General features: G+C 29.4%; 2 protein-coding genes across 3 annotated transcripts; both read left to right on the top strand.

The window, feature by feature from the left end:
- The first annotated feature begins 4,707 nt into the window (after window positions 1–4,707).
- On the top strand, window positions 4,708–6,428 carry LOC130970177 (7-deoxyloganetin glucosyltransferase-like). Of its 2 annotated transcripts, XM_057896170.1 has the most exons (3): window positions 4,708–5,046; window positions 5,125–5,271; window positions 5,358–6,428. In XM_057896170.1, the coding sequence occupies exons 1-3, from the start codon at window positions 4,764–4,766 to the stop codon at window positions 6,302–6,304; spliced, it is 1,377 nt and encodes a 458-aa protein (XP_057752153.1). In that variant the 5' UTR covers window positions 4,708–4,763; the 3' UTR covers window positions 6,305–6,428. The 2 variants fall into 2 exon arrangements, with proteins under 2 accessions (XP_057752153.1, XP_057752152.1); XM_057896169.1 differs by having other exon boundaries at window positions 4,708–5,271.
- Window positions 6,429–11,405: 4,977 nt separating this feature from the next.
- On the top strand, window positions 11,406–16,621 carry LOC130969021 (ABC transporter G family member 1-like). The gene is made up of 8 exons (XM_057894574.1): window positions 11,406–11,620; window positions 13,732–13,811; window positions 13,966–14,436; window positions 14,684–14,770; window positions 14,856–14,981; window positions 15,054–15,248; window positions 15,348–15,437; window positions 15,692–16,621. The coding sequence occupies exons 1-8, from the start codon at window positions 11,572–11,574 to the stop codon at window positions 16,289–16,291; spliced, it is 1,698 nt and encodes a 565-aa protein (XP_057750557.1). The 5' UTR covers window positions 11,406–11,571; the 3' UTR covers window positions 16,292–16,621.
- Window positions 16,622–18,297: the final 1,676 nt, after the last annotated feature.

Here is an 18,297-nt window from a genome sequence, read left to right as displayed (position 1 = left end):
AATTAACAAATATCTTACTTTACTTAACAATTCTCTTCTCTTAATTTTTGTTACAAAAATGATGGATTGATTGGTTTTGAGTTGTCCAATTACCAGTGGACTGATGCTTAATTTGTGGTTCTCATGCAAGCCCATTGAACAAAACTACTAAGGGGGATGAATTGAGTGTCAAATATATATAATTCTAACCTCAAATGAAATATACAAAAAAAAAAAAAAACTATTAAATTGTTGTCTCAACTACTACTTTCTTTTTAACAATTTTTATAAATTATTTTAATTCTTATATTTATATCTGGCCCATATCACTTAAATTCTGAAGCCGTCACTGTTTATATTTCTTTCTGCTAAAAATCTTGAAATAAATGAGTGGTGATTTAGAATCAGGACGGATTCATTCACAAGGGAATGGGGCAAATGTCCCTACTGAAATTTTAAATTTTTTTGAATAATTCTTAGTAAAGAAGTTTTTTTTCCCACTATATTATTAATATTGACCCTATTATATTAAATTATTATAAAAATTATTTTATTAAAATTAACTCTACTAATATATAAATTTATTGTGTTAATTAATCCCAAATTAAAAAAATTATCTTATTAAACTTATTTTAATATTAAATTAAAAAATTAATAAAAACATAAAAAATTAGAAGTCAAAATAAATTATAGCTTTACAATTACTCTAATTATCCCAACTTTTAAAGTCCCTAATTTTTTACTAATGTTCTATTTTATTTATTAATTTTTTTATTTAATTTTTGACTTAAGAACTTCATATTAATGTGTATTTTGATGATTAATTTTTAAATTTAAAATGAATTGGTGTTTATTTTTCAAAAATTAGTTGAGACTCGAAAAAATATTATTTATTAGTATTTTTTTAAGTTAGTTTTAATTTTGCTCATAGTAACTGCATCAGTTGAAAGAACTATTTCTACTATAAACATCATAAAAAATTGCTTCATAATTATGTGGGAGATAAATTTTTAAATGAATATTTAGTAACATATATGAAAAGAGATATTTGATTGTATTGACAATAAAAAAATTATTTAATTTTTGAAAATATAAAATTCAAGAGAATAAATTTTAAATTATTTGTTATTATTTTAAATTAGGGTTAAATACGATTTTGATCCCTAATGTATATGCCGAAAATTTTTTTGGTTCCCAACATTTTTTTCATACAAAATGGTCCATAAGATTTAATTTGGTTTTAAAATTGTCCCTAACGTTTGACTTGGTTTTAAAATTTTTGCGACAAAAGCGGAGATAGAGGTGGATCGTGGACAGCTTCCTCTTCTTCTTTCCTTTCTTCTTCTTCTTTTCTTCCACATTTGCAGGACCATAAATACTCTCATTCTCTTTTTTTTATTTTATAATTTTTTTGTTATATATAATTTGGTCCAAAATTTTAAGATTTAAGTAAAAATGACGATTTTAAAACTTGGTTTTAAACTTTAGGGACGATTTTGTATAAAAAAAATTAAAAATGATAAAAAATTTCAATTTATATTTTAGGGACTAAAAAAGTTTTAAATTATTATTTTATTGTTTTAATTTGTTAATTAAATAATTTAAAGACTAATTATATTTTACAATAATATAACATAATTACAAAAATTATTATTACATTATGTGTATTTTACCACATTGTTAAAATTTTCTAGATCCGTTTGGAATGAATTGATGTTGGTGAATTGTTATTTTGGTATAAAACCTTAACTAGATCCATCACGGAAGGTATCAGTTGTATGTAATGATATTATGTTAACTACAATGAGACTCGCATAATATACGCGGACGATAAATTAATGGTAGTATATAATAAATATTAAAAAGGTTATGTTTTATAGAATTAAATTAAATATGTATAAACTAAAGTTAAATTTAAAAAGTATTTTGTTTAAAATAATTTGTAGTACTAAAGATTTGAATGTTAGAGTTGTATAAAATGATATTTTTATTTGGTGGCTTGATTTTTACATTTGTTTTGGTCGATAAATTTAGTCTCCTTATGTGGCGCTAGTTGTCCTTTTTTCTGTCTTAGATTCTTGTGAAGGCATGTTCGTTATGAATTGTTGAGTTGTATGCACTTTCTATTGTGTTGTTTGTTCCATCTTTGTATGTATGTTCTTCTTCTAAAGATGTGTATTGAATTTGTATGGTTTTCTTTCTCTTTAATCTCTTGACGTGTATGCAGTTTTCTAATGACATCTACAATAAAAAGAAAAAAATGTGTAGAATTTTTTTATTAAATAAATTATTTTTAATAAGAATAATTAAAATGGTATAAAGTGAAAATATCTGTTAATATTTTTCTTTAACCCACTATGTCAGACAATGTCTCAAGTATTGCAAATTCAAAATAGTGTTGGAAAATGTTCAATTTAAAAATACAATAAATATGTTTGTTTTATACCTTTTCATCTAATATAATCATTTCTAAATAAAGAAACTCTTCTTCATTTGTGGGTATTAATGTTTTTCATAGACGAACCACGCGAAATTTGATAAACCAATTGTCTGTTTGTTTGATAAACCATCACTGGTCGTCCTTGTATCTTTCTCCGCCACCTCATCTGCCGTTCGTGCAGGAAAGACAGCTACCATCACGCTTCTACTTCACCCTCCTTGCGTCCCATCGCGACTCCCCATCGCTCGCCACTCGCACCCCACGACTCTCCATCCGTCACGACGCAGCCACCATTAGGTCCCCATCCGTGACGCGCGATCAATTACTCTGATCTATGCTGACTCCTCCACTCGTCGCAACACGCCACCGTGAGTTCCTCTATTATCCATGCAACGCGTCCAAGACGTCGTTGCCGGCCACCCTGCGGCTCTTCTTCTCCTCCTCCTATTTGATTTTGGATGATTTTTTCAACTAGTTTTTTATGTTTTTTTCTACATTTCGGATGATTTTTTTATTAGTTTTGGATGATTCTTTTTCCTATGTTTTGTATATTTTTTTAGGATTTGGATGATTCTTTATCTTATGTTTTGGTATTTTTTATTTTTTAGAGTTTCAAAAATTTTTTTTAAAAAGAGGAATTAATGTTTGCATAATAAATGATAAAAGGTGAATTAAAATAAGAAGCAATTAATTATCATTAGTTTTGTATCTTTTAAAAAAAATAACCGCTAATTAATGACGATTAATGTTATTAATTAGTTCCTAGCAGCATTGAATTAAATTATTAAATCCTAAACCCTTACAATAATTTTAAAAGTAATTGTCATTGAATATATATGCCTTTAAATAAATAAAATTGACAAATTAATTGACTACTTTTTAAAATCTCAAATAATTTAATTTTTTCTGTTCAAATAATATTTTCAAAGAATAAAGGTTAACTTGTAATCTATAAAAAAAAGTATAGGTAGATAATAAAAATGTGAACAATGGATATATTAGATGTTTATTTTACTAAGTATAGAGATGATTATTCTAATATTAAGATTTAGGTGAATAATTTAGAGATGTAATATGTTTTGATTTGATTGGTGGTTGTTCATGTTGTTCAAAAAAATTATTGATTACCTAATATTATCCAATTTATAAATATTTAGCATCAAACCATTATTTTATTCTATTAAAGACTAATATATTTAGAATTTAATTTTGATATGTTGATAATATAAAATATTTTATAGAATTGTGTAATTACATTTGTCTTTTTAAATGATCATTTATGTCATTAATATAATAAAAAGTAATTATTTTTATTAATATAATATTATGTAACTAAATATACTTATAAAATTATTTTATATTAATAATATATTAAAATTAAATTCATATATTTAATAAAAGGTAGTACAATATAGATCAATATAGATTTTTTATGAGCCCCATATAGGATTAATTTTTTGTTTTTGTTTTTGTTTTTATATATAAATCTTAATTAGCCATGCATAAGCTTTGTTATAAAATTAACTTGTTTTTTAAATCGGATAATTATTATATTATTACATTTAAAATCTAGACGTAAATAATTTATATTCATATATTAATTTTTATAATATATGAATAAAATAAAAAATACATAATAAATTCATATAAAGAATAAAAGAATTTAAGCAAATATGAACTTGAAAATAATGAATTACTGTAAAAATCCAATATTTATCAACATTAATAAAAATTGTTTATTGTAAAGATTAAGAATGGACAAAAACTGCCGTAATGAATATTCCAGAAACAAACCATCAACCTTAGCTTACCTCTACATGATCTAAATGAAAAGTGAAAATAAAGACAAACCATGACACAAAACGATATACAAATTGGACGAGATTGTAACAATAATAATTAATTTATCGGTTCATTACAAAATTTTTCGAAGACCATTTTAAAAGTTTATTCTTTAAATCCATTTCAATGGCGGCTATTGAAGTATATAAAATCAGAATTATTTGTGCTGCATTTGTAAATCCTATGACCCGGTTTTGTCATTATCATTAAATTTTGAAGGAAAAAAAAGGGATTTAGATCCTTTAAAGTTTGAATTTCACTTTAAAGAGTAAAGTATTATCTTTCTATCATTAAATAGTTTTTTTTTCATATTTATTCTTAGTTCTACATATGAAATAAATAGTGAGAGATCACACTTTATTCTCTAAAATGAAATTCAAATTTTAGAGGATGTAAATAAAAAGAAAAAGTACTCTCCTATAAAAATGAAGCACAAGAAAGCAACACTTATCATGTTGTATGCAACACTCAAATTGAAGTCATAACTCAACTTTGAGTGGAAATGGATGCAGCAATTAGGCCTCATGTGGTTTGTGTTCCTATTCCAGCACAAGGCCACATAAACCCAATGCTAAAGCTAGCAAAACTCCTTCACCTCAGTGGCTTCTATGTCACCTTTGTCCACACACAATTCAACTTTGACCGCTTGCTCAAATCAAGAGGCCTAACCTCTCTAAAGGGTCTCCAAAATTTCAGGTTTGACACCATATCTGATGGTTTGCCTGAGGGAAACCAAAGAGGGATACTTGACCTCCCACAACTGTGCACAACAATTCCTGTTGAAGGTTTGTTTTCTTTCAGAAAACTCATTGCCAGCCTTGTTTCTCCAAACCATGATGATGTGCCTCCTGTTACTTGCATAGTTTCTGATGGTGCTATGTGGTTCACTTTGAAAGTTGCTCAAGAGTTCCACATCCCTCACTTTGTGTTTTTCACTCCTAGTGCCTGTGGCATGCTGGGATACATTAACTTTGAAGAGATTCAGAAAAGAGGTTACTTCCCACTGAAAGGTACTCTCTCGTATTCTATTTTGACAAGTTTTTATTTGTATCATACAATTTTTTAATAGAATAAAGTAAAAATTTATTCTTTTCAGATGAGAAGAATCTGCTTGATGGATATCTTGATACTGAAGTTGATTGGATTCCAGCAATGAAAGGAGCAAGACTAAAAGACCTTCCCACATTTCTTAGGACTACTAATCCTTCTGATGTAATGTTCAATTACAACATAGTAAAAGTGAACACTGCTATGCATGCCAAAGGGGTTATCCTGAACACCTTTGAAGACTTGGAATCAGAGGTTTTGGATGCCATCAGAGCCAAATACTCCAATGTCTACTCCATTGGTCCATTATCAATGCTATACAAACAGCTCTCTTCAAATACTCAATTGGAGTCAATTGATCTGAATCTGTGGAAGGAAGACAGCAAATGCTTAGAATGGTTGGATAACAGAGAGAAAGGTTCTGTTGTGTATGTGAACTTTGGTAGCTTAGTGATTATGACACCAAAGCAACTAAGTGAATTTGCTTGGGGTTTGGTTAATAGCAAGTACCATTTCTTGTGGGTCATAAGGCCTAATCTTGTGCATGATAATAATAATAATGGTGATGGAAAATTAAGTGATGAATATGTGAATGTGATTGAAAGATGTGAGAGGGGATTGGTATTGGGGTGGTGCCAACAAGAGAAAGTTCTGCGTCATGCATCAATTGGCGGATTTCTAACACATTGTGGGTGGAACTCAACATTGGAGAGCATATGTGAGGGAGTTCCAATGGCATGTTGGCCTTTCTTTGCAGAACAACAAACAAATAGCTTCTATGCATGCAAGAAATGGGGGATTGGGATGGAGATTGAGTGTGATGTTAAGAGAGAGCAGGTTGAGGGGCTTGTGAGGGAACTCATGGAGGGGCAAAAAGGGAAAGAAATGAGGGACAAGGCCATGGAGTGGAAGCACAAGGCTGAAGCAGCCACATCAATTGGTGGTTCCTCTTACAATAACTACAACAGCTTGCTTTTGCAATTGAAAGGCCAATAAGTCATTTTGTGTGAAAAAGGGCCAAGATCAAGTTTCTTAGTTGTAGTTGTTTAAGTTTTCCTTCTTGATGTTGTTGCTGTTATATGGTTCAGTAATTCACTCAAAATTAGGGCTGCTATTTTATTTGCATGATATGTGTCAGTTCAATTCTTCTTCAAATAGAAGTTATGACTTATGAGACAGATCACAGCCCTGAACCCTTCCAAAATAAAAAATAAAAAAGCAAAAAACAAGAGTTTTCTCCTTACCCAGAGACAAATGTAAAACTAAGGAATGTGAATCAACACATAGTCACGAAAAAGTGAAAAACTCGCTACTTTTAATTTCCCGGTTCAGTTCGTGCTTAGGACCGGACCTGCAATTGACCTAATCAACGGTAGTCAAATTTATTGCAAACTGACCAGTTCGTACTTAAGACTGCTGTTGACCTGCGCGGGTCCACCATACACTCGCGCACCACCGAACCACCAAAGGAGTTCTACATGTCCGTTTCAAGCCTTTAACAATTTTGTAGTAAAAATTAAATTAAAAAATGTTGGCTTTAAGATTTGAATAAATGGAGGGAGCATTGCATCCACAATGTCTCCTAACTTTAAAGTCAACATTTTTTAGTTTAATTTTTATTACTGTTAAAGGCTTGAAGCAAACATGTGGAGCTCCTTCAGCGTTCAGCAACACGCGGATGTATGATGAATTTATGCAGGTCAACAGTGATTCTAAGCATGAATCGATTGATTTTTAACAGGTTTGACCATCGTTGACCGAGTCAACTGCAGATTCAATTCTAAATACAAACCGAACCAGCTAAATCACCAATTCATTAATTTTCTGGTCGAATTGATCGTTCGATCCGATTCTAATAACTATGCTTTTAATGAATAAATCAGAATACAACATTTTTTTTTCATACATAATTCACTCCCACCTAGTACACTAGAAACTCTTTTTCAACCATTAAGGTTAGAATTTAACGTGACTCTTTAAGAGGCAGACATTCTGAATTTCTGGAAAAAAAAAAAAAAGTGGCAAACATATTTGCCACTAGAACACAAGCCTCAACCACGAGTATAACATTGAATTTTGGGTTAAAGTTTCAGCTTTTGGTCATAGACTCATGGTCGGTTAAAATTTGAGCTAATGCTGCCATGCTAAAGGCTTTTTCCTTTCGCATATGATGAGAAGACGTGGAGTAATTTTTTTGCGACGCATATTTATTTTGTCTACACAGACATTGTTACAGATTTAAAACTAGGGGCGCAAAAAATACAGGTTGTGTTGGCACAAACTTAAATTAAGTATATTAGATTAACGTACGATTAATGATGTTGATTAAATTGTTGGACTTTTTGGAAGTATATGTAAATTATCCTTCTTTTGGCATGAAAAATTTATATTTTATGTTGTCCGAGCAATTAAGATGATGGGCATCCTTATTTTTGGTATCTAGTGTTTTTTTTTTTGTATAAGTAATATAATTATTTATTTTTGAAAAAGTGTGATCACTGAAATTTTTTTTATGCAAATAAGTTTATTTTTATGATGTATTAGTATGTGTTTTCGTGAGTATACATAAAAATATATAAAAATTTTTATTAAAAAATTAAACAAATATATATAATAATTATGACTATAAATATTTTATAAAATTATAATTAAAATCAAAGTTTAATAATTTTTAATATTAAAAATATTAAATTAAAAATAATTTGTATTTATCTTAACTAATTTGAGTTAGTCATTTAAGTGAATATTAGAAATTTGAATCTCATGTTATGTATGTAGTATCTCATTGCCTAACGACATACTCTTAATCAATGGCGGATTAATATTCAGCCTACCGAGATAGAAAATACTATGAAAAAAAAATAGTATTTGTCTTTAAAGTAGAATAATTTCTCATTGATAGCAATACTTATGAAGATTTGTCTTTGTTAAAATTTATTCGTGACAATTTTATTTATTAGTATCATAGTCATTCTTAAAGTTAATACAATATAGTCAATTTTATTACCTACTAAAATTTTATATTTTATAACACAATTTTTAAGTTTCTAAATTTATAGTCTTATGCCATTAAAATAATAGGAAAGAAATTCTCATGGATGTTTAGGATTTTAAAATCAATTAATTAAGATTTTAAGAAGAAGTTGATGTTGAAGAGAAAAAAATAATAGAGAAGAAGAAATTGTGAAGAGTAAATCATATAGTTGTTCATTATTGAAATAATAAATGTAGTTAAATGATGAAAATATTGGTGCAAGATTTTTTTCTATTATAAAATCCTTATTATTAAACCAATTCAACACATCCAACTACAAAAATTTTTGACAGCAAGATGGTCTTCCATGTTTTTTTTTAGAAAATTAGTATAAATCTAAGAGGTTTATTATACATGTAAGTCTTTTTGGCTTACAAGTTTTACAAGTTGGTACAAGACCAAAAAAATAGACATTACACTTCCACATTTAAGAGTAAATAAACGCATGTTATTCAACCACTTCCTGTTTCCAAAACGCGCTACTCACCATGCATTATAAATGACTCTTATTTTTCTTCCTCCATGAAAACGAATTTCTTGCCAAATTTGAAGATAATGAAACTTCAGAAATACACCTAAACGATTACAAAAATACACTCAAACGATTATAGAAATACACCCAAAGAATTATAGAAATACATCCAAACGGTTACAGGAATTCACCCAAACGATTATAGAAATACACCAAATGGATTACAGAAATACACCCAAAGGATTACAAAAACTACACCCAAAGGATTTAAGAAATACACCCAAAATTTGTTGAAGTACACCTTATGTATAATTCAGAGCTCTTTCTCTTTCTCCTCCTCATCTTCTGCTGCTTCTTCTTCTTCAAAAATGATTTCAGAGCTTGATGTCAAAAAATAATGGAAATCGAGAATAACGAAGAAAGAAAACAGAGAGAAAAACACGTAAATGAAGAAGAAGAAAGAGAATGCAAGAAATGAAAGAGAAGAAGAAGAAGAAGAAGAAGAAGGTGCAGTGAAAATGTGCAGTAACGATTGAAGAAGGATAAAGAGAAGGCAAGAAATGAAAGAAAAGAAGAAGAATAAGAGGGAGAGAAAGAAGAACGTGTAGCAAGAAGAAGAAGAAGGTGCAGTAAAAACGTGCAGTAATGGTTGAAGAAGGAGAAAGAGAAGGCAAGAAACGAAAGAAAAGAAGAAGAGGAAGAAGAACGTGCGCAAGAAGAAGAAGAAGGTGGACTTGTAAAGATTTGTATAAAAAAACATTTGTATGTAGAGAATTTCTCTAAATCTAATTCAACACATTGGTACAAAAATTTGAAGCTAAATATAGTTTAAATCGAGTGAGGGATACGCGATGAATGATATTTTAGTCCTTATTTTGACAAAAAAAAAATTCTTATTTACATGAGTTTTGATGTAGAATATACTCTCTGGTGAGAGGTGAGTGTATGTCGAGAATTATAACATCTTACTTTGGTCAAGAACGACCTCTTACGTAGATTTTGAGATTAAATATAATTTCAATCGAATAAGAAGCACTCGATAAATGATAATTTAGCTTTCGTTTTAACAAAAAAAATTTATTTACATAAATTTTATACTCTAAATTATAAATTCTAAAATTTAAAGCCTACAATGTAAACCCTACCATATTAATTTTTTTCTTTCTTTGCTACAAAAAAAAACAACTCATTTATTCAATTAAAGGCTTTTAAATTATTATATTTTTATTCTTGCATTTTAATAAATCTAAAATATTCATAAGTTTAACTCTTATATTTATATTTATTATAATATTTTTAAATTTTAAAAATTATTTTACTAAACATAATTATTGTTACTTATACTTATTGAAACTTATTTTTTATATGAATTATCAAATATAAATATTATTATTTTAAAAAAATATTTTTTTAAAATTAATTTTTATAAGTTATTTTTAAAAATAAAAATTTTACTAAATCACGTCTAAATCAACCTAAGCTTTTATCATAGGTTAAATTATTAATATTATTATATTTATCATGAACTGCATTTATTGTTATTATTTAAACATAACATGATTATAGGGTTTAATACTATTAGATTTTTTAAACATCTTCATTCTTCAGAAATTAAATTTAAAATTAAAACATCTTTCATAAATTAAACATTGCTATGTCAAAACTCTACAAAATAATAAAAAGTATTTTTCTTTCTGGTAATAAAGAACATGACTTTTTTTTGTTATTTTCGCAAAACAAAAAATAAGAATTATATCTACAACTAGCCTCCACAAAAATAATGATCCAAGTAAAAAATGTGTATGTCAAAGGACAACAAAAAAGTCCAGCACCATAATTATCATCATTAACAACACATTAATCTAACTAACTTGAGTTGGTCGAATAATGAGCTCACTCGTTCACAAATGTCCCAATAAATACTGTTTGCGCGTGCTTAAATAACTTCAACACACGATCAAACTCCAGTTACGCCACGTCTTTTTTAGTACATGCGAAAAAAACTCTTCCACACTATAGCACTGTTCTAAAATTTGAGGATGGCTCGAGTTGAAAATTGAGTCAAAATTTTGTCCAAATTGAGTTTAACCACCGTAATTATCCTTTATATTTTCAACCTGCAAAATCGTACTAACTTTATTTTCAGTCTTTATATTTAAAATTTTTTGTTCTATAAATTGTTATTTTAATTTTGATAATGTTATTAAGAATAAGTATAGGAAATTAATTTCAAAATTTTTATTATCGAATTGCTTTTTTAAACTCTAATTTTTATTATGATGTACTATGTATATATAATCAAATCCATAACATTTTCTGTAGTCAAAGGTTGGTTTACCCTCATTAGTGCTGGTTGTCCTTGATGATATAAGATAAAAGATTCCGAGGATTGAAAAGATGAATATTAAATTGAAATAATGATATATATGTGCTTTGATTGTTCCGTAGCACTAAGAGGTTTTCATAGGATATAGCAAGTTTGGAGAAGAAGCCAAATGAGCAGAGCATTGTGTGTGTATGATAAATAGCGTACAGTAATGAAAGAGCATATTATAAGTGAGCATGACCTTCCCTGACTACTATGAGCCTAGTTCTATTAATAAACAAGAATTTGTTACCATTGAGGAGGAGGGTATATTTTTGACATGGAAGGATTTGCATGTGAGTGTTCCAAGTGGAAAGAAATATGCATATGGTCGGAAACCAATATTGAAGGGCCTAACTGGCTATGCCAAGCCAGCCCAACTCTTGGCTATTATGGGTCCTTCTGGCTGCGGCAAGTCCACCCTTCTTGATGCCTTAGCTGGTAATTCCTTTTCTTAGGGCTCCACCTAAATAACTTTTTTATTCTATATATTCAAAATTTATTATTTATATCAAATATATATATATATATATATATATATATATATATATTAGCTGATAGAATTTTTATAACCAATATTAGTATTTAAATCTACTTTTAGAAGTAAGGCTAAGACTGAGAGATAAAAATTGAGAGACAGAGATAAAAATTGAGAGACAGAGATTAAATTTATTCTCTGTATTGTATTTGATATAAAATGTATTGAATTTAGTTATACTTCAGTATTATGTTTCTTTGAGATAAATATAGAGATTGAGAAATAAATTTAAAATTTAAAAGAGTAAAGTATTGTTTTTGTCCCAACGTTTTGGGTAAGTGCCAAAGTTGTTCCTAACATTTTAATCATCCTATTTAAGTCCCTAATATTTCAAAATGGACTCAATGTTGTTCTGCCGTTAGGGATTTGTTAACAAAATTGAGACGATTTTGAAACGTTAGGTAGCGTTTGTTTTGAGGTATTGGAACAGAGATTAGGAGATTGAGACAAAGTATCATGTTTGTTAGTTCAGAGACTGGTATTAAAATTTCTGTCTCTATACCTAAAATTTCAGTATTTCAGTACCTCCAAAAAGTAGGGACACAGGGGACTGAAATTTTTAGAGACGGGAAGACTAAAATTTTGATAACATTTTATACCTAAAATACCATAATTTCAATTAATTAATTCCAATTTTATCTTTTGTACAAATTAAATTAGAGTTTTATTCTTGTTTCAATTTTTGTCTCTCACTTTGCACTAAACAAAATACTTAAATTTATTTCGGTTTCTGTCTCTTAGTCTCTGTTTCTCAGTCTCAGTCTTTCAGTCTCTGTCTCTCTACCAAACGCTACCTTAGGGACTTAAATAGGACGAAAACGTTGGGACAAAAATTATACATAGAAATAAATTTTAATTTTATCCTTCAATATATAATATCAATTTTTTACTATACATAGTATTTAATTATTTTTTAATAAATTACACTTAATCATATTATTTTTATTTTAAATAAATTTTTTTATAATTTTACTCTTAAAGATTTTTAGTTATCATTAAATGTTTATAGAATGACTAGTATATAAATTTGCGTAAAAGAAAAAAATAATATATATATACAATAAAATATAAAGTATACATTTTGTCTCTAATGTATCAAAATTATTTAAAATAAAAAAAATTATTTAAAATGAAAGTAATATAATTAAGTGTAATTTACTTAAATGTAATTAAAAATAATTGAATACTATGTACAGTAAAAAATTGATATTATTGAAAGATAAAATTAAATTAAAATTTATTTTTATGTATCGTTTTTGTCCCCAACATTTTCATCCTATTTAAGTCCCTAACGTTTCAAAATCGTCTCAATTTTGTCCCGCCGTCATTTTTGTTAACGGATCCCTAACGACAGGATAACATTGAGTCAATTTTGAAACGTTAGGACTTAAATAGAACGATTGAAACATTAGGGACAACTTTGGGACTTGCCCCAAACGTTAGGGACAAAAACGATACTTTTGTGTTTGAGCTCTGTCTCTAAAAAAAATTTCAGTTCCTGATTCCTTATTTTCTTGAAATACCGAAGAGATTGAAATTTTGTGTTCTGATCTCTAACTACCAAACACAATATTGAAGAGTTAATACTCAATTTGACCTCTGAAATTTACAATAATAACTCATGTTAGTCTTTGAATTAATTTTTATAAATAGCATGTTGATTCTGTATGTTAATTTGTTAAGATTTGGATTTTTTGCCCAAATTTCATATGATTAAAACCTACTAGATCTCTTATAAGCTTGATTGACTCTCCAACATCCTCATAATGCTGACAAGTTCAATTTAAAAATTTTGTGACTCTAAAAATAACAATCAAATTTTTGTAGTTCTAATAAATTTTAATCACATAAAAATTAAGTAAAAAATTTTATTATAATAGGTTAATATACTAAATCAGTACATTGTTAATGGAGATTAACTTAAAAATTAATATGAATTACAATTATAAATTTTGAGGTCTAATTTAACTAAATCAGTACACCAATTGCATTCTCAACATTTTTTACACCATAGGAAGATTGGGTTCAAACACAAAGCAAACAGGGAAGATTCTGATTAATGGTCGGAGAGAAGCACTGGCTTATGGAACATCGGTGAGTAAAACACACCAACGTTCAATGTTATAGCCCAAGTTAGTTCGGTTTTATTTGATTCACTACAATCCGGTCCAATTTGGTTCAATCTAGTTTAGTCTCTCTAAATCCTATTAGTTACTTAATTAACTAATTGTTTATATTTTGAAATGAGGCATACGTAACACATGATGATGCCGTATTAGCAACACTGACAGTTGGAGAAGCAGTGAACTACTCAGCACAGCTTCAATTTCCAAACTCAATGTCGAAGAGAGAGAAGGAAGAGAGAGCAATCTCTACAATCACCCAAATGGGTCTGCAAGATGCCACCAACACAATGATTGGAGGGTGTTTGTCGAAAGGCCTCAGTGAGGGACAAAAGAGGAGACTCAGCATTTGCATTCAGATTCTCACCAGCCCAAGCCTTCTCCTTCTTGATGAACCAACTAGTGGACTTGATAGTGCTGCTTCCTACTATGTCATGACCAGAATTGCAAGTCTAAAGGCAAGAGATGGCATCAAAAGAACCATTGTTGCATCCATTCATCAACCTAGTAGTCAGCTTTTTCAACTCTTTCAAGACCTTTGCCTTCTCTCTTGCGGTGAAACTGTATATTTTGGCCCCACTTCTGCAGCTACAAAGGTTCGTTGTTTAGTTCTCAAAAATGTATAGCAGCACAATGCTTTCCACATTTATAACTTACAGTGTAAATTATTGTAACTTTCCAAGAGTTATATTGCAAAATGTAAATAACTAAATCGTTGTAACTTCATAAGTAGAGACAAGGCATTTTGGTGAATAATGTTGTAAAGGACAATCAGGAAAATCTTGTTTTTTTTTTTTTGTCTTTTATTAATGTAAAGAAATTCCCTATTTTGGTTGAATATAGTTTTTTGCTTCACGTGGCTTTCCTTGTCCACCTCTCCACAACCCTGCTGACCATTTCTTGAGGATCATAAACAAGGATTTCAAAATGGTGAGAAAGTAATTAAAGATTTCAATGCTTAACTAGAGCGCATTATTTGTGGCAACTGCAAATTTATATGTCTTACTCTTTCTAGGTCGAAGAAGACTGTTTCCACATAGGAATGAAGAATGAAGATACCGTTAAGATCCTTGTGAAGTTTTATTCATCATCTAAAATTAGTAAGCAAGTTCGGAAGGAAGTAGCAACAATATGTGAAAAAGTATGCAGTTAACACATTCTTTGATCGAAGAGCAGCGATGTACATGAAGGACTAACTTTTTGATGAATTCAGGAATATGGTTTTGTGGAGAGGAAAAGAAGACAAGCTTCGTTTATAACTCAGTGCAACATTCTTTTGAGAAGATCTTCGCTACACTTATTTCGTGATGTAAGCAATTACTGGTTACGCATAGCAATCTTTATCATAGCAGCTGTAAGTCTGGGCACTATCTTCTTAGATGTCACTTCAAGTGATGCATCAATTCAGGTAACGAACACGGACACAAACCACAAACAAAGCAATCATGGCATTTGAAGCATCACAGCATATATGAATAGTTATTTTTATTATGCATATATATTGCAGGCTAGAGGATCTCTGGTCTCTTTTGTTGCATCAGTCCTAACTTTCATAACCCTTCTTGGTGGATTCCCCCCATTTGTGGAGCAAATGAAGGTAAAGAATTGCTCTCAACAATGTAGTTGAATAATTGGTTTAATTCCTAGTTTAGGATGTATTGATGGATGTTTTAGATAGAATATGTAAATTGAACCTGTTACACTAGAGAATTCAATTCAATCAATTAATGTAAGCATAACACAAATCCTGTCAATAATGTAAACACTATATATATATATATATATATATATATATATATATATATATATATATAACACCCTATCTACAATATTGGTGACTGTTTCTTTTAGGTATACCAGCGTGAGAGATTGAATGGCCATTATGGTGTTTCTGCATTTGTGATCAGCCAAACACTATCTCCTGTTCCATATGTGCTATTAATGTCACTGATTCCGGGAGTAATAGCCTACTACCTCTCTGGACTCCACAGAGGCTTTGAACGCTTCATGTACTTCTCTTTTGTGTTATTTGCATGTGTGATGTGGGTTGAAAGCCTCATGATGGTTGTTTCAAGTGTTTTCTCCAACCCCAACATGGGAATCACAATCTGTGGTGGAATTGTGGGAGTGATGATCCTAACTGCTGGGTTCTATAGGCTGCCAAATGATCTTCCAAAACCATTTTGGAAATATCCCATGTACTTTGTTTCTTTTCATAAGTATGCATTCCAAGGATTGTTCAAGAATGAGTTTCTGGGATTAACGTTGGCTAGAGATCAAGGTGGAGACAGAGGCACCTATATTGGTGATAAAGAGATACTGAGAAATATATGGCAAGTGGAAATGGGACACAATAAGTGGGTTGATCTTGCTATCATGTTTGGGATAATTGTTTTTTATAGGGTCATGTTCTTGGCAATCACCAAGATTAAAGAGAAGATAAAGGCTTGAAAGCCCAAATGTTAATAAGTGTTTAGGCTTGCATTGGGTTGGGATCATATATTTGGAATTGCACTGCATCAGTACCAGGCCACCAGCACCAAACGTCCAAACCCTTGCTAGTTTTGCAATGCAATGACATGGGCTTATTTAAAGTAAATGAAACTTGATGGGACCAATAACACATACATGACCATGATCATGTTCAGGCCTAGTGGATAGGAGGCCTGGTTTGATTGGCAAATGAATTGCCTCCTAATTGCCCACACCTAGGTTTGAGGTTTATGATCCTCAATTCCTCCCCAATGAGATTTAAAAAAATAATTTTATAATAATAAAAAAATTAGCTAATGTTGATTAATTAAAAATTAGTTTTTTATACTTATTCATAATTTATTGGTAATTATGGTAAATAATTTGTAGTTCAACCTTAAAAAAATTGAGTAATAAAATATGAGTATATACCTTTATTTCTCAGAAATAAAAAATAATATATAGCATATTTTCCTGATACTCACACGCCAATTCATATAAAAGAACACAAAAAACGTCTAAATTAACATATGAAAATAAAAAGTATAAATTAGCATATTATTTCTATTTCATCTACATTCCCAACCTAAATTACAAGAAACAATTTTGATACCAATTACAGACAGTAAAAGGTACAAAACTATAAATAATATAATTTTGTTATATATGATGTTTTACCATTACAAAATACAAATATAGACATTTCCTTTTTAGTCACAACAGAAAGTAATAAGTGTTAAAGGGGGAACCAACCCGTGCAAATTAATTATTTATTATTGTGGAACTATAGTTGTAGCGCACGAAACGCAATAGGTTCAAACTTTTCTTAACAGGGAGCAAGATGTTTAGTAAGTGTAGAGTTTAGGCAAACAATTTGCAAACCTTAAAGATAAGGCTCTAATTATTCTAATAATAATAAATTCAAATTAGAACTCACACCCGTGTGCATCAACAACTAATGTTGGTGTGTTTGCATTTGGTGAGCCAATAATCATAATAATCGCCATATTAGTTTCATCATGTCTGTATAAGTAATAAAACCAGCTCGTTTTATATTAATCATCCTTTTGCATCTTAGACATGGCTATATATTTTATTAATTTAATTTGGACTAATATCTAGTAGAAATATCAGATAAATATGCATGAAACGAAAAATAAAAAATCGAAAAATGAGATAGAGATAGGTTCTTTTGCTGCTTGCCCACCTCATATATACTTGGCCTAGTTATGCCTGTGCTGCAATTTCGAGATTTAAGCTGATTTCAATTTTCAGCGTTTGTGATGCTTATGGTTTCATTCAATCATTCATTCCATTTGCTATTATTGTATTCCTAACTTTGGAATAAATAATAGTTTTGTTCAGGAGCATCCATGTATCAATCTGAGGCTTATTTTATTTATTAAATTATTGAGCATAATAATATATTTCATATCTTTTGGTTTTCTTCAAATATTTATATTTTCCTAGTAGTTTTATGCTATTCTTAAACATTCTCACCAATTTTATATTTTTCTCGCATATTCTAACAGAAAAAGAAGTTAATTAAATAGTAAGGCCGTGATTGATTTAGGTTCATCAATCATCAGAAGCATTCAACTGAGATTTCATACGGATGGCTTTGGATTTTATTTCTCCAGTCTCTTGGGGGAAATAGATGAGCGTAACTTTGATCCCTTATTTTATTTTGGATAAGTTTTTCTAATGTAAAAATGTTGGTCAAGTAAAAAAAAAAATTAATTACTTTTAAATCAAGACAATAAAATCCCTTCACATAAAGATTTATTATTATTATTATGATTATTTTGCACACTTTCCAAAAAATTGAATTAGTCCCCTTTTTTCTAGAAATAATTAATGGCAAGAAGAAGACAAATCGGAAGTCAAATGGGTCCTAAATAATTGATTTGCATTATTTCAAGTTTTCAACCCATATTATTATATACACAACTTTTATATGTTCACATTTTCTTTTTGTTGATTAA

This window comes from Arachis stenosperma, chromosome 3 (assembly GCF_014773155.1).
Source record: "Arachis stenosperma cultivar V10309 chromosome 3, arast.V10309.gnm1.PFL2, whole genome shotgun sequence".
Taxonomy (NCBI): Eukaryota; Viridiplantae; Streptophyta; class Magnoliopsida; order Fabales; family Fabaceae; genus Arachis; species Arachis stenosperma.
The sequence above is the reverse complement of the archived record's forward strand: the minus strand, read 5'-3'. Positions and strand labels throughout refer to the sequence as shown.

Bases quoted from the DNA above. Each gene is read 5' to 3' on its own strand.
- LOC130969021 (XM_057894574.1), top strand. From the start codon at position 11,572: ATGGGTCCTTCTGGCTGCGGCAAGTCCACCCTTCTTGATGCCTTAGCT. The intron at 14,437-14,683 runs GTTCGTTGTTTA...GGTTGAATATAG, and splicing joins CCACTTCTGCAGCTACAAAG to TTTTTTGCTTCACGTGGCTT. The intron at 14,982-15,053 runs GTATGCAGTTAA...TGATGAATTCAG, and splicing joins TAGCAACAATATGTGAAAAA to GAATATGGTTTTGTGGAGAG.
- LOC130970177 (XM_057896169.1), top strand. From the start codon at position 4,764: ATGGATGCAGCAATTAGGCCTCATGTGGTTTGTGTTCCTATTCCAGCA. The intron at 5,272-5,357 runs GTACTCTCTCGT...TATTCTTTTCAG, and splicing joins AGGTTACTTCCCACTGAAAG to ATGAGAAGAATCTGCTTGAT.